General features: G+C 37.1%; 1 protein-coding gene across 4 annotated transcripts in view; it reads left to right on the top strand.

The window, feature by feature from the left end:
* Positions 1 to 11,446, top strand: part of PLAG1 (PLAG1 zinc finger) — a 54,932-nt gene extending 43,486 nt beyond the window's left edge. For 3 of the 4 annotated variants that reach the window (XM_030553123.1, XM_030553124.1, XM_030553125.1), the window contains 3 exons: positions 1,372 to 1,471; positions 4,396 to 4,754; positions 5,299 to 11,446. In XM_030553123.1, the coding sequence (XP_030408983.1) occupies positions 4,513 to 4,754; positions 5,299 to 6,562 (1,506 nt within the window). In that variant the 5' untranslated portion in view covers positions 1,372 to 1,471; positions 4,396 to 4,512 and the 3' untranslated portion in view covers positions 6,563 to 11,446. The remainder of the gene's footprint in view (positions 1 to 1,371; positions 1,472 to 4,395; positions 4,755 to 5,298) is intronic. The other variant, XM_030553126.1, reaches the window with a different exon arrangement.
* The last annotated feature ends 2,911 nt before the right edge of the window (positions 11,447 to 14,357 follow it).

The raw sequence follows: 14,357 nt of genomic DNA, 5'->3' as shown, positions 1-14,357 counted from the left end.
CAACGCAAGATTGAAGAATCTGAAGTGCCTTCTGAAACCTAAGAGGGATGAGGTGTGGAGCATGCTTCCAGAAGTCTTAAAAGAGCAATACCCCAATGTGGAAACTACAGAATCCAAGCCATCAAAAAAGAAAATCAACCTTCTGCTGGTGGCATCTGACTCAGATGAAGAAAATTAACATGCGTTGGACCCCACTGCTTTGGATCGTTATTGAGCAGAACCCGTCATCAGCATGGACACATCCTCTGGCATGGTGGTTGAAAAATCAAGGGACATGACTCTTAAGCGCATCTGGCATGTAAATATCTTGTGACACCAGCTACAACAGTGCCATGCAAACACCTGTTCTCACTTTCAGGTGACATTGTAAAAAGAAGCAGGCAGCATTATCTTCTGCAAATGTAAACAAACGTGTTTGAGTGATTGGCTGAACAAGAAGTAGGACTGATTGGACTTGTAGTCACTAAAGTTTTACATTGTTTTATTTTTGAATACAGGGTTTTTGGTACATAATTCTACATTTTTGAGTTCAACTTTCATGATAGAGACTTGCACTACAGTACTTGTATTAGATGAATTGAAAAATATTTTTTTTTGTTTTTTACAGTGCAAATATTTGTAATAAAAATAAATATAAAATGAGCGCTGTACACTTTATATTCTGTTGTAATTGAAATAAATATCTTTGAAAATGTAGAAAACATCCAAAATATTTAATAAAATGGTATTCTATTATTGAACAATAATGCATTAAATTGTGCATTTAATTGCAATTAATTTTTTTAATTGCTTGACATCCCTAGGAAAAGAAGTCATAGCTTATTTATATACACCATAAAGAAGCAAAAAAGAGAATGAGTTTTTTTCCTCCCTTTGCAGATTAACTTCTAAGCAGATGATATTTCCTGTATGATTTGTTGGGCTCACCAGAAGTCCTTTCTCAGATAGCATTTTTTTTTTATTTTTTTTTTAAGATTAGTACTATGTGAGGACTTTAAATAAATCCCTCAAATATTGGGCCCAGCCTTAATTTCCAAATCATTCATACATAGTAGTCTTTTACTTTTTAGATAAATCCTTTGCTGATATGTAATTTTTTCTTTTTATTGTTACTACCAAATGCAGAACTAACTGAAGTTCTGTAAGTGGACTTGTGTAAATTTTAGTCATTAATTGATACTTGTTATGCAATAAATCCATTCAATTTTAATCAGCATTAGATCCAATTCTATACCTGGGTTTTTCTCTACCTCTTTAATTTTCCCTTCCTGTACGCCGTGCTCCCCTTTCGTCCCTCTTCCCGCCCCTCCGCCTTTCTGAATATATTGGTTTCACTAAAGTCTTATTCATTCATTCTTCCTTGTTTTTCAGGCCAGCAAAAATGGGAAGTACTGGATTCTGGTTTCCTCCAAGAAGAGTCAGCGGAACTGGTTAAGACCAAAATCTGAGGACTTTACTGGGCAACCATCAGGTGTGCATTAAAACAAAGGCTACCATAATTCATTTTTAAGTATGCACCTCTTTTAAAATGATATAAAATGTATGATGTATGTAATGCAGTAGATTTGATAGTGTATATCATCATTCATCCTACAGTTGTGAAAGCACCAATGAGAGTGAGAATTTTGAGTGATATGTTGAGTCACAAACAGGCGTTTTTACTCATATATAAAATTCGTTCAGCTGGTCTTTGGAAAATGTAATATTTGAGCATCAGTGTTTTTAAACTTTGTCTTCATTGCTCAATCTATACATCCACAGGTGAAAAGTGAAATTTTTTTTTATATTGAAAGATAATTCTGAAGTTCTTCATTAACTCTTGTAAATACCCTAGGAATAGCAATCAGAACAACATTTTTAAACAAATCACTATCCTAATCATAGGGTCAAATTCACTCTTAATTTGTTTTAACAATACATATTGGGTACGTTTTTAGCACAATGAATTCAAAATCATCTTAATTCGTTTGGATCGTAGGAAAATTAAACATTATTAACTCTGCTTGATCCTTTTCAGCTTTCTGTGATTTATTTTTGAAACAGAGATTAGAGAACTGGAGGCTTTGAAGGGAGGGAGAAATATAGTACATATAGAGGATCAGTGACTTCAATTACAGTGAAGTTAGTTTAAGTTTATTTCTCAAATTCTGATTAAAAGGGACTTTGGTAAATCTTTGTCCACAAATTTAACTTAACTTCAGAGTTGCTGGGCCAGAACCTCCTCTCATATCAGTATAAATCAGAAACAACTCAGTTAAGTCATGGAAAAATTGGTCTGGGCTTTTACCCTTTATGTAAGTGAAGAAGAATTTGGCCTTAAGTTTCCAATTGACTGATTCATTTCATCACTTGATAGGGGAGGAGGGCTGAAACTAAGCTTCTTCTTTGATGCCTACGTACGTTCCCACTCAGGAATTGGTTCCCCATGCTCCCATCTCATGAGTGTGAATGTATGGAGGCAACTCTTGAAGAATCACCATTCTTGAAGACACTTCTCTTCTGTTACTGGTTAACTTAAAAAAAATAATGCTGTAGATAACCACTGATACAGCTTTATAATAAGCTTTCAGTCTGATGGTTTAAGGTTGCAGTGTTGCTGATCCTTCAAATTAAAAAAGCACAACAGCAAAAATATCATGAGATTTAAAAAATAGAATAATACCTTCTTGGTCTGTCAATTCACGTTTTTACCCTTTAAGAGAGGAGGCATATGCAGACACACTCAATGCATTTTTGGTTTAAAATTCAATCTGAAATGTACATAAAATGAACACACATTTTAAGGAGGACCGTTTCTTTCTTTTCCTCCTGACCAACAGGAGAGAGACTTTCCTTCACACTCTCTCTGGCTCTCCTAAGTGGTATGTCCTGGACACTCTTTTGCAAGGTCCTTCTGCTTTTCTCTTCAAGCTGTAACCCCATTTCACTTGGGGATTGTTCTCAAGTCCTCTTTCCAAGCAATGTTTGCTACCTCATTGTCCCCTAAATGGAAGCCCAGTGGCAATGGGGAGGAGAGGACAGCTGATCCAGGGGACAGGGTGCCTTGGAAGCTAGCTATCCTCCCTTCACCGCCAGCTAGGGACAGTTCATTTTGTTCACTAGGGGAGGGGGCATTAGCGTGGAGCAGCTGTTGCCTGGTGCTCTTTGCCTGACTCCTGGCTGCTCTTCCCCACCTGTCTCAACAGCTGTTTCTTTTAAGCTACAAGCATGCAGAAGCACACAGCAGGGAGCTGAGATACTGAAAGAGGCAGCAAGCTTGGGAATAGTGCCCTCCAATGCCAACAGAGAGCTAGCTGCACTTCAAAACCATCAGCTCAGGCTACTGGCATCAACCTCTGGTGTCTGTGGCAAAACTGCATCTAGAACAGTTGCTCAGCCAGAATTCCTGAGCTGATGGTACTTGTGCATTGGATTTTCAAAAACTGGAAATTACTCATTGCAATAGAAATGCCAAATTCAACTCCTTCAGATCCTGCCTACCTTTTATATTGAACTGTCATTCATTCTGGTTCTCTCATGCTGCCTTTTACTATGCTGTTGTAGATCCAGCTTTTGATCTATGTCACACTGGATCCTTTGGTATTTCAAATCACAGTTGAGTTTTGATGTTTAAAATAGTGCTGTAGTACTTTTGGCAATAAAAGATTGTAAAACACTGAGATCACCAAAAATCAGTTGCTACCGTGTATTACCAGATTAAGAATTCAGAGCTACTCTTTTCAACAGACAATTTCAATGGGATAGACCTCCTCCTGAGTGGGTTTCTCATGTATTTCACAGATCTTAATACCTCAAGCTAGATTGTGATCCTTCTAGAATGAATGAATAAGTGTTTCCATCTTGATCTAATCTAACTCTCAACATTTTCTCTATTTTATGATGTAGGAATTATTTGGGGAGGATGGATATTTCCAGTGTTGAGCTGAAAAAGCCTAATTTATAGCTATCTTTATCCATATCAATTTTGACTTAGTACAGTATACAGTTGCAGGAAAATTTCACTAGGCATTAACTGGAACGTGTATACTTTATTTATATATACACAAGTACAGTTTAATCCCTTGCGAAATCTGCAGCTGCCAAAAGTCAGCTTTATCTGTGTAGTTTTGAGTCAAGTTATTTTTGATGCCTTCTGTAATCTTTCTGAAACATTGCTATTCTCCATCAGTGCCCTAAGGAAAAGTTACAAGGTGTAGTGTCAGGGCACATGTGGATCTGTTCATCCTGAGCAATGCATTTTAAGAATTGTGGCAAATAGCATAAAGAAGCCAACAGGTATTACATTAGACCAGCTGAACCTAATTTTATTAAGTTTTATTCAGAAGCATCACATAGCAAGTAAACTTCAAAATTAAGTTTAGTTACAAACTAGTTGTTTCTTATTTTTTTTTCCAGTCCCCTTTTGCTTTCTTTTACGACCACATGAAACTTGAGAAGCCATCTAAAGCTAAATCATTTAGTGGAGTTGGGCAATTCCCAAGTGTCCAACAAGAAGGCCTGGTTTAGGCTGCGATGGCCACTGTCATTCCTGGTGATTTGTCAGAAGTAAGAGATACCCAGAAAGTCCCTTCAGGGAAACGTAAGCGTGGTGAAACCAAACCAAGAAAAAACTTTCCTTGCCAACTGTGTGACAAGGCCTTTAACAGTGTTGAGAAATTAAAGGTTCACTCATACTCTCACACAGGAGAGAGGCCCTACAAGTGCACACAACAAGACTGCACCAAGGCCTTTGTTTCTAAGTACAAATTACTAAGGTATTAAACTCTATTTATCTTTCAGATTATATTATCTATTTTATGTTGGCCATTTTAAGCCTTGTAAAAGTATATATTTGTGTACGCATTCTTCAGCTGATTTACAGAGAGGAAATGTTAATTAAAGTAGACATTGGTTTGTTTATAAAATTCTAAATTACAGTATGTAAGTTTACCAGTTAATGTCTTTGGGTTTGTTTTTATAAATGAGAATAGAATTTTCATTTGTATTAGGAGTTGCAACAAGAAAAGTGTATGGACTGAGAAAATTTTGGCTATGGACATTTACACAAGTACTTTCATACTTGCCCATATCTGTGTTCCAGTAGCTAAAACCACCAAAAACTAAAGTGTCAATTTAAATGTAATGTTCATATTTTTCTATATTTAAATTTGTCAAACTATCTTTGTAGTGTCCTGCTGTCAGCAAAAAAAGATTCTGTTGTGAAGAAACGTTAGTGTAGTATTTAGCTGCCATTAAAAACATTAACACTTGTACTTTTTGATCAAAATAATTACTTACAGAATATATCTGTGTTTAAAGGCATATGGCTACTCATTCTCCTGAGAAAACCCACAAGTGTAATTATTGTGAGAAAATGTTTCACCGAAAAGATCACCTAAAGAATCACCTACATACACACAATCCCAACAAAGAGGCCTTTAAGTGTGAAGAGTGTGGAAAGAACTACAATACCAAGCTTGGGTTTAAGCGTCACCTGGCTTTGCATGCTGCAACAAGCGGTGACCTCACCTGTAAGGTATGTTTGCAGACATTTGAAAGCACGGGAGTGCTGCTGGAGCACCTAAAAACTCATGCAGGCAAGTCATCGGGTGGAGTAAAGGAGAAAAAGCACCAGTGTGAACACTGTGATCGTCGGTTCTACACCCGAAAGGATGTCCGTAGACACATGGTAGTGCACACTGGAAGAAAGGACTTCCTCTGTCAGTATTGTGCACAGAGATTCGGGCGGAAAGATCACCTAACACGCCATATGAAGAAAAGTCACAACCAAGAACTTTTGAAGGTCAAAACAGAGCCAATGGACCTTCTAGATCCCTTTACCTGCAATGTTTCTGTGCCTATAAAGGATGAGCTGCTTCCAGTGATGTCTTTACCTTCCAGTGAGCTGACATCAAAGCCATTTACAAACACTTTGCAATTGAATCTCTACAACACTCAAATTCAGTCCATGCAGAGTTCTGCGTCTGCACACCAAATGGTCACCACATCATTACCTTTGGGAATGCCTTGTCCAATAGATATGGAGTCTGTCCACCCATCTCACCAGCTATCTTTGAAATATCCACTCAGTTCTACCTCATATGCCGTTTCTATGCCTGAAAAAGAGCAGCCATTGAAAGGGGAAATTGAAAGTTACTTAATGGAGTTGCAAAGTGGTATACCGTCTTCATCCCAGGATTCTCAAGCATCTTCATCTAAATTAGGGTTGGATCCTCAAGTAGGGCCACTAGATGATGGATCTGGGGAGGTTTCCCTTTCTAAAAGCTCTGTTTCCATTAGTGAATCTCTAAATACCCAACCGTTGGACTTTTCTCAGTTGTTCAGCTTCATACCAGTAAATGGCCCTCCCTATAACCCTTCTGTTTCAGTGGGAAATCTTGGAATGAGTTATACACAGGAGGAGGCACATTCTTCAATGGCTCAACTTCCACCACAAACACAGGATCCTCACGATCCTAGCAATAGTATAGGTCTTGGGTCCCTGCACTCATTGTCAGCAGCTTTCGCAAGTAGTCTAAGCACAACCACCACCCTACCACGTTTTCATCAAGCTTTCCAATAGGATGTAGAAAGCTGGCTTATTACTGTCTATTTGTAGAAATGCCTTAGGTAATCATTTTTAACTTAGTGCCTACTATAAGACATTACAAATCCTTTGCTTGTGTACAGTACCAATCTCATGAAGCCAGTAAGAAATTTAAATTAACTTTTACATATTTTGAAAGTGTTTTATTCTCAACTGTGTTTACTTTGGTTTTTTAAAAATGTCTCAATGTATTGTTTGAATTTTCACTGCTAATTGACACACTGATTTTAAAAAAAAAGAAAGCAATTCCTACTAAACTTTGACAGACACCCCTTGTTTAAAACTTTTTTCAAATGTATCAGTCATTCTGTTTTGTCAAGTAAATGGTATCTTGACCATTTTACATTTTGTGCATTTTGTAATAGAATCCTAGTTTTTAATTTTACACACAGCTTCCTGAAGATCTTCAAATGAACTAAATGGTAGTATCTTATCTGGTCCATAATCTGAAATATTTTTTTAAATTAGTATAGAATTCAAACTTCCTTGTTGGAAATGTGTACATACTTTTCATTTTGACTTAAAGTCATTATGAAAGGTATTAAGAACTTACTATTTTCTGGCTTAAATTGTTGCTCCCTGTATCAAGATTGGATAAGAAGCAATTTAACTTAATTACTCATCGACAAAATTATTCTTGCTTAATTGGCCAATGTGTCAAGTTAAAATTGGAACTGTGTTGTGTTCTTGTGACGCTGGTGAAGGGAAAAGAGGCAAAATTAATGGCTGACCCTGAAATATAGGAGTGTTATAATTTAGTAGTGCAGAATATTTTGTCACAATTTTTTATTTAATTCTTAACTTGCTGTTTTTCTTTTTAGTATAGAAAAAGTACTGCATAGGAGTCTTCAGATTTTATATTCACATCTGTAGGCATCAGTCTTTCCCAGCTGCCACAGCCAAAGTGTGGGTCAAGTCCAGCCAGAACTTTTATATCTAGTGTCAGTTCAATGTGAGTCTGCAGTCAGAGAGTGAATGTAAATTTGCAGATATCAATTTTCATTTTTTAAAGTGGAGTGGATCTTTTCAGTTGTGTGACGTGGTGTGTTATGTCCTCCTAAGCGACAAGTTAAATGTTAATCACACTTACTACACCTGGGTACTTGGCTGGGGACTTTTTGCCCATTGCCAAGGTTTAAAGACAGGACTCTTAGGAGTGAAGTAAAAGCATATTGCTTACACCACTTTTACCTAATCTGATATACCCCTAATAACCAAAAGAGAAATAACTGTGATGTGTAAATGCAAGCTAGATTTGCTTTAACACAATACTAATATTCATTTTCCTTGTCATTTTTGGATAAGGAATTAAAAAATAAAAATGAAATACATTAGTATCACTCAGTGAGGATGCTTACGAGGTTTTAAGTGGTTAAAATAAATATACTTCACAGAAACAAAAGTTGCTCCCATTGAAGGAGCTTTTGCTCCCAATACTTTATCATTAGCTCCTACTTTTTTTTCTCTAGGAGCAATATGCAGGTGTAGTTTTACTATTTTATACTTATATGTATTTAAATTTTATTACTGAAAGATAATGTTTTTATAAATGTGTTTTTGTTCCAAAGGCATTAAAATAAGGATGTATTAATAAGGATAATACCTTTTCAAATTCTGCAAACTACTCCTAGATGTTGAGTTTAGGAGCATATTATCTCAAAGTGGACTTTAGCTCTGCTTCATGACTGCTTCCTTTTAGTTTCTATGAAACAGATTGCTTACCTACATCTTTAGTTGAATGATGTGTTCAGTATTGCTTCCTCCTCCCTCCACCCCAAGCATTTTAAGGAAAGAAAAAGATTGTGTGAAAAGAGCACAAAATAAACAGAACAGAAACACTTTAATACTAGTTTAAACCAGCAAGCATAAGATAGAAAGCAAGTGGAAAGAAGTTACTTTATTCTGGATCTTGTTTAACCAGTTTATGCTGAAGATAAATGGATTCCATTCCCTTAATGGGCCATATTGTATGTGGAACTGAGCATCTTCAACTTCTGAAAAGTTTTGGGTGCACAGAATCTCACAGAATCATACCCTTCATAGCCACATTTGTCGCCCAGAAAAGGCAATTGGAGACAGACAATTCCATTAGGTTGTGTTTGTCAATATACGCAGCTGTTGGAAAATGAATATGCATATCACCAATTTCAGAACTACAGTGAATTGTTAGTCTGGCAGCAGGGAAGGCCACTTGTTAGTGTTGCAAATTAGTTTAATCTTAACTGCCAACACAGAACATTCTGACAGACCTATCCCATTACTTAAGGGGATGGAAGTGGTGTGTATCTAGCATTTAGAAAAAGTGCCATTTGTTTATCAGTTTTAGTTCTGATTAGACTTGATTGAAATTTTTTTTTGCCAGCATCCTTTTTCTTAGTATATAACCAGAATCTTTACTACTAATGGTAGTGCCTTAGCTTTGTAAAAAGGGATTGACATTTCACTTCAGAAATAGGGACCTCAGACAAGATATTGAACCTCATTCAGTCAGGGCTTCAGTTGGTGGCTACATGATGTATGTTTGCTACTGAACTAGGATGTAAGAATATGTGGAAGCAGATTGACACTGTAAGCAATATTAACACATTAGTGCTTTAGAGTATATTTTAGGCAGAATTATTATTGGCCACTATTAAAATGTCAGTTTTTAAACCCTACTTTCTTGTTACTGAGTTGATTTTTATTTTTTCAGGGGAGGGGAGGGAGGGAGGCTGGCTGATCATGCACCACTCTTTGTGCAACTTTTAAACTTCTAGTATGTCTTTTTTAAATACATATATTTTTGTGTACTTGTTGCTTGTGCTTTATTTAGTAGTAAATTGTGGAATAGAGTGATTTATTGTTAATTTCACAGTAGCGGTTTTTAAAAACCATATACTGACTGAAACATGAGCCAGAGCTGATTGCTTATTAAGCTAATAATGAATGTTAAGAGTACATATTTTCAGGATCATTTGCCTAGTGAGCTATACATGTATTATAGGCCAATATTTTTTAAAATAAAGCTTGTTCAACCTCTATGTTACACATATTACAAGATATAGCACTTTCAAAAAGAAACCCTAAACCTTTTAAGAAAATTTCTTACAGGTTATGCTTTTTATTATAAAAACTTATTATAACTTGTTTCAAGTGCCATTAGATTACATATATGTAGGACTTTGGTATAATGCTTTGTGTACAAAATGGTAGACGTAATTTTAAACAGGTACATTTTTACAGTGTTTTCTTATCAATTTGCTATATTGCACAAAACCAGTGTGTCTTTCTTAAGGCTTTTACAATGGTTTTTTACTAGGTTTACATGTTTCAAACTACACTGTCTTCTACTGCCATTTTTAACACCAATAAAAAAAATTAGTCATGCGTTCCTCACCAATTATAAACTGTGCACTCTGGAGTTTTGGATGGTAAACTGTCATCGAATTTTAAAATATCCTATCTTAGCTATGCTGCTGTCTGAAGTAAACATAGGGCCTGATCTTACACCATTAAATTAAAGGGAAGCAGGGCTGCACCCTTGGTTATGTCTGCTTGTCTCATACACTGGTTTAGCAGCTCATTCTACATACTTTTCAGTCTGTAGAAGGCTTATGAAATGTACTTTGCTATAAACTGTGTAGACACTCAGCTACCCATCCAGCAATCCTCCTAGTGTACAATTAAAACCACCACCTATTTAACATTACACAGAAAGTCAAAATAAAGTAATGCATTCTAGTTCAAAAGTATATCTGGAAAGTCCCAAAGCCCTTATACAATAAGGGTGTCTTACTTTGTTGGAAGGCAGTGTTTTTTGATAGCAGTTATCTAGCCCTGGAAGTGACACAGAACTATTGCTAATCATATGTAAACACTTTTCAGTATAAGCTTCAGTGGTACAGTTGAACCAGAATGAATGTTTATCTTCTCAGAAACACTCCTGCAATATTGTTATATTGGATCATGCTGCTAATGTAACTTGGGATACAACTCCTCTCATGGTGCTACAAACCTTTCTGTCTCATTCAGATGTATTTTTACCCCTAGAAAAAGGACTATACTAGACCTGTAGGTATACAATATATTTTTATACTGTGACTTAATTTGTCATTAATGAACTTTGTACAACACCACAATGTATTCATATGCACTTGCAAAAGAAAAATCTTGGACATGCAAATGTATACCCAGACAAGCCCGACTTTTGTTCACAAAACTAGAGAATGACTGTTAATTAAAATGAAATGTGGGCTTTTTCTATGGTGTGGAGTGAAGAACATGCTGTATGTTGCTAAGAGCCCTTTGAATTGAGACAAAAACTGGGAAAACTATATTGGGGAATGGATGACGCACCTGAACCTGACTTGGATTGCTGAAATTGTATTTTTGGCTAGTGGGGAAAAAAATGTTTGGACTTGTATGCTAAAATGTTTTAATGATAAAGATTGAGTCAAAAATAGAAAGCAAAAAAACAAACAAAAAAACCCACCCCTGCATTCCAGACTGAATTTGTATATGTTTCTTGCATTTAAAATTGCTATCCTGTGATATGGGAAATTGAATTGCTTATCATGTATATGTACTTTAAAATGTATTCACAAACTACTGTTGTATTTGTATAAAATATAGACAAAAAGATTGCATATATATTTTTGTGTATAAGCTCTGTAAAATAGCAATCACATTATGAAGCTGCAGCAGAACTTCATTTTAAACATTCACATCCAAAGAAACAGACTATTTATTGTCCACATACCCAGATTATAAAATATACCTTGCTGCTATTAAACAATAGTGCTGCAGCTACAGTGTTATGTTTGCTGTACAAAAATATGTGAACTCCACAAAATATATCAATAAAGTTACAGAATGGTTTTAGTTAATGTATAACGTATGGCTGGCATTTTAATAGATAAACGTGGTTGCATGTGTGGGGTTTCAGAAAATGATCATAAATTACAACTGACACATTAAACACATTTATTTTCATTCTGCAAAGATTTAACAACTTGTCTGATTTAAAACTGGTAGGATGGCAGTTATTCAGAGACTCGTAAAACAAAACATAGGCATCTGCATTACATGATTTAGCCATGTGACAAATTGGAAGATCCTACTTTCACTGCAGTGTGGTAGTGGCATCTCTACACTGAAAATAAGGATTGAGGAAGCTGTCACATTACATGTTGAAGCCCGCTGTGAGAAACTGGCAGGTGAGTTTGAGATTTCTTAGCACACAGGAGATTGTGATGTGTTGCATGATCAGACAGAAATACAGATAATTCATGTTGACTTTACACTTGCTATTTGTAATTATTGGAAATTATGCTTGAAACAGGACTGTTGGCTCATTTCCATGAAAAATCATCCTGGGAAGTTCTGTGGGGCCAAAACACTACATACACATGAATCACTACAGTTAAGGCCTCCCTAAAAACAGTCAGTGACTCAGCTGCCAGTGCGTGCAGATGGTAGTACTATGAATCCAGTCAAAATCCTATTCCTGCCTTGCTGCTGTCTCCCCTTGCTCCCATTCCAAGTAGATACTTCCACTAACTTATGAATATCTACTTGGAAGCTAAAACACTAACAGCTGCCTGACAGTAGGGTTAAATTCATATTCCATCCATTCTCAACAGTGTATTTGGGTTTATATCTCTGGTAGTATATAGCTTAACCCTCACCACTGACTACATTTCCTGCTTTTGATGTGTCTTCCCATATTAAGAGGGAAAAAGAAGAAAAGGCAGAAAGGAATTGGAAAGAGATTCTGCTCCTGTGAACTATGGACCTAGATGTTTCACCTACTTTGAGATTTTTCTTTTCTTTTTTCTTTTCTCTTTTTGTACCTCATTGTCTCAGATTTATCTGTCTTCCCTGCACTGGCTAGTGTCAATAAAAAATCTGGGCCTAGCTCTATATACATGGAAAAATATGTTCCCCATCCTGAAAAGCTCACAGTCTGAATTAACTAAACAGGCAACATAGAAACAAAATCTCACATTAGTTACTTTTTTTTTTTTTTTTTACATTTCCCCCTAAACCACCTTTCCCCCCATTTAAAAAAAAAAATCCTTTGTCCAGGTGCCTCACTAAGTCTTCTCCACCCGTGCTGGCCTATCATGTCCTCCTTTCCAACCTGACATTGCCAGAGAAATGGAGCAAGTTCTATAAATGGTTGGACAGGTGGGGCACAGACGGTTGACTGGTATTGTAGAATGGATGATAGACTAATACTTTCTAAAGGCCCCCTGGCATAGTCCCTTCTCCTCTGGCTGGCAGTTCCAGCTGCTTTCTCCAAGAGTAGGGGACAGGTACTGAAGGTTCTACTTCCTCATGGGACTACTGTTTAGAGTAACCAGATGCTGGAGCCCTTTTGTACCTCCTGTGAGCCTGGCACTATTGCTAAAGACCTCAGCTGAGGAGGGTATTTTTTTGTCACCTGCCTTTCAGCATGTCCTCATTATTTTTAGCTTGGGGAGTGCAGAAGTAAATACTAACATACTGTGTTGTACCAAATGGGCACTATGCTCAGCCACCATCTCAGTTCATGCAAAGGATTAGCACTGCTGGCTTCAGGGATCTGGGATATATTTTATTTTTTGAGTCCTCAGCTCTGTCTTCCGCACATACAGAGAAGGGGTTACTGAGTGACCCTGTGGAAAATTCAGAGATGGTATCACTTCAGCTATATTAAACTAAAAGGTAGCTTGGAACTCCCTACTACTTAGCAGGCAATATCTGTGGTAAATGAGAGGAGATGGGGGCTCACTATTTTTCTTGGCAATACATCTAGTGACTTCCTTATCTTCCTTATGACTAGAGGGGAAAGCCCACTTGGGTTCTCTTTTTTTTTTTTCCTCCTCCCCGTGGATTTCTTAATATGAAGAAAATTGCTTTGTCGGGAGGGAGGATTTAGAACACGTTTCCAAAAGTATGGTCTGTGATCCGCTGATGGTCTGAGTGTGAGCTGACTGGTCACATGATGTTGGCTTCTCCATTTTCAGTTGCTATAGTCTTGTCAGGTGCAAGTTTACTTTTAATTTTCTATGTTGCCAATTGTAATTGCCAGAGGAATGTTATGTTGTCATAAATGGGTAGGCGGCCTACAAGATACTCGGTAATAGAGTAGAGTCCATGCGATGTAGAAGTTTGAGAAGGCGTGCTAAATGATTTAACCCTTGCTTATAGTGCTTGAGCAGAACCTTTAGGCAAAGAACTAGTGACGCCTTATCCCCAGATTTATAACTGTATTGGGGATGGAGATGTTGCAGCTATAAGCGTGCAAGAAAGTGGTAGAAGTTCTAGCCAATCTTCTCTGGCATTCTCTCTTCATACTTCTACTTTGATCATTGTCACTCAGAAGTTAGCACAAGCATGGCAACCATCTCCCAAGTCCTAGAGCATAAGTTCCCAGGTTCCTCAGAGAAGGCAGTGCAATTTTCTTCGTAGATGTGACATGTTATCTTCACTTCTCATGTATTCCTCACTGAAGCCATGGCTTGTGAAAGGCCTGGGTGCATTTTGTCCTTTGTAAGGCTTGTGTGGTGTCAGCTTCCATCCTAGCTTTTGACTTCCTGTGACTGATGCATTTCTTGTGCATTTATCTTGTGATACATTTTATCCTTTGGGCGGGGGGGAGGGGGATTAATGTCTTTGGAGTAGTATATGCTACAGCATAGTGGTGATCTTTATAGTTCATAGGCCTCTAGTGGGCAACAGAGATGCTGCTTGCATGTACCTTCTCTCCCCGCCCCCCCCCCGCCCCGCCTTCTTGAAATATCAGACA

The sequence above is a fragment of the Gopherus evgoodei genome, chromosome 2 (assembly GCF_007399415.2).
Source record: "Gopherus evgoodei ecotype Sinaloan lineage chromosome 2, rGopEvg1_v1.p, whole genome shotgun sequence".
In the NCBI taxonomy this organism is placed as follows: Eukaryota; Metazoa; Chordata; order Testudines; family Testudinidae; genus Gopherus; species Gopherus evgoodei.
The sequence above is the reverse complement of the archived record's forward strand: the minus strand, read 5'-3'. Positions and strand labels throughout refer to the sequence as shown.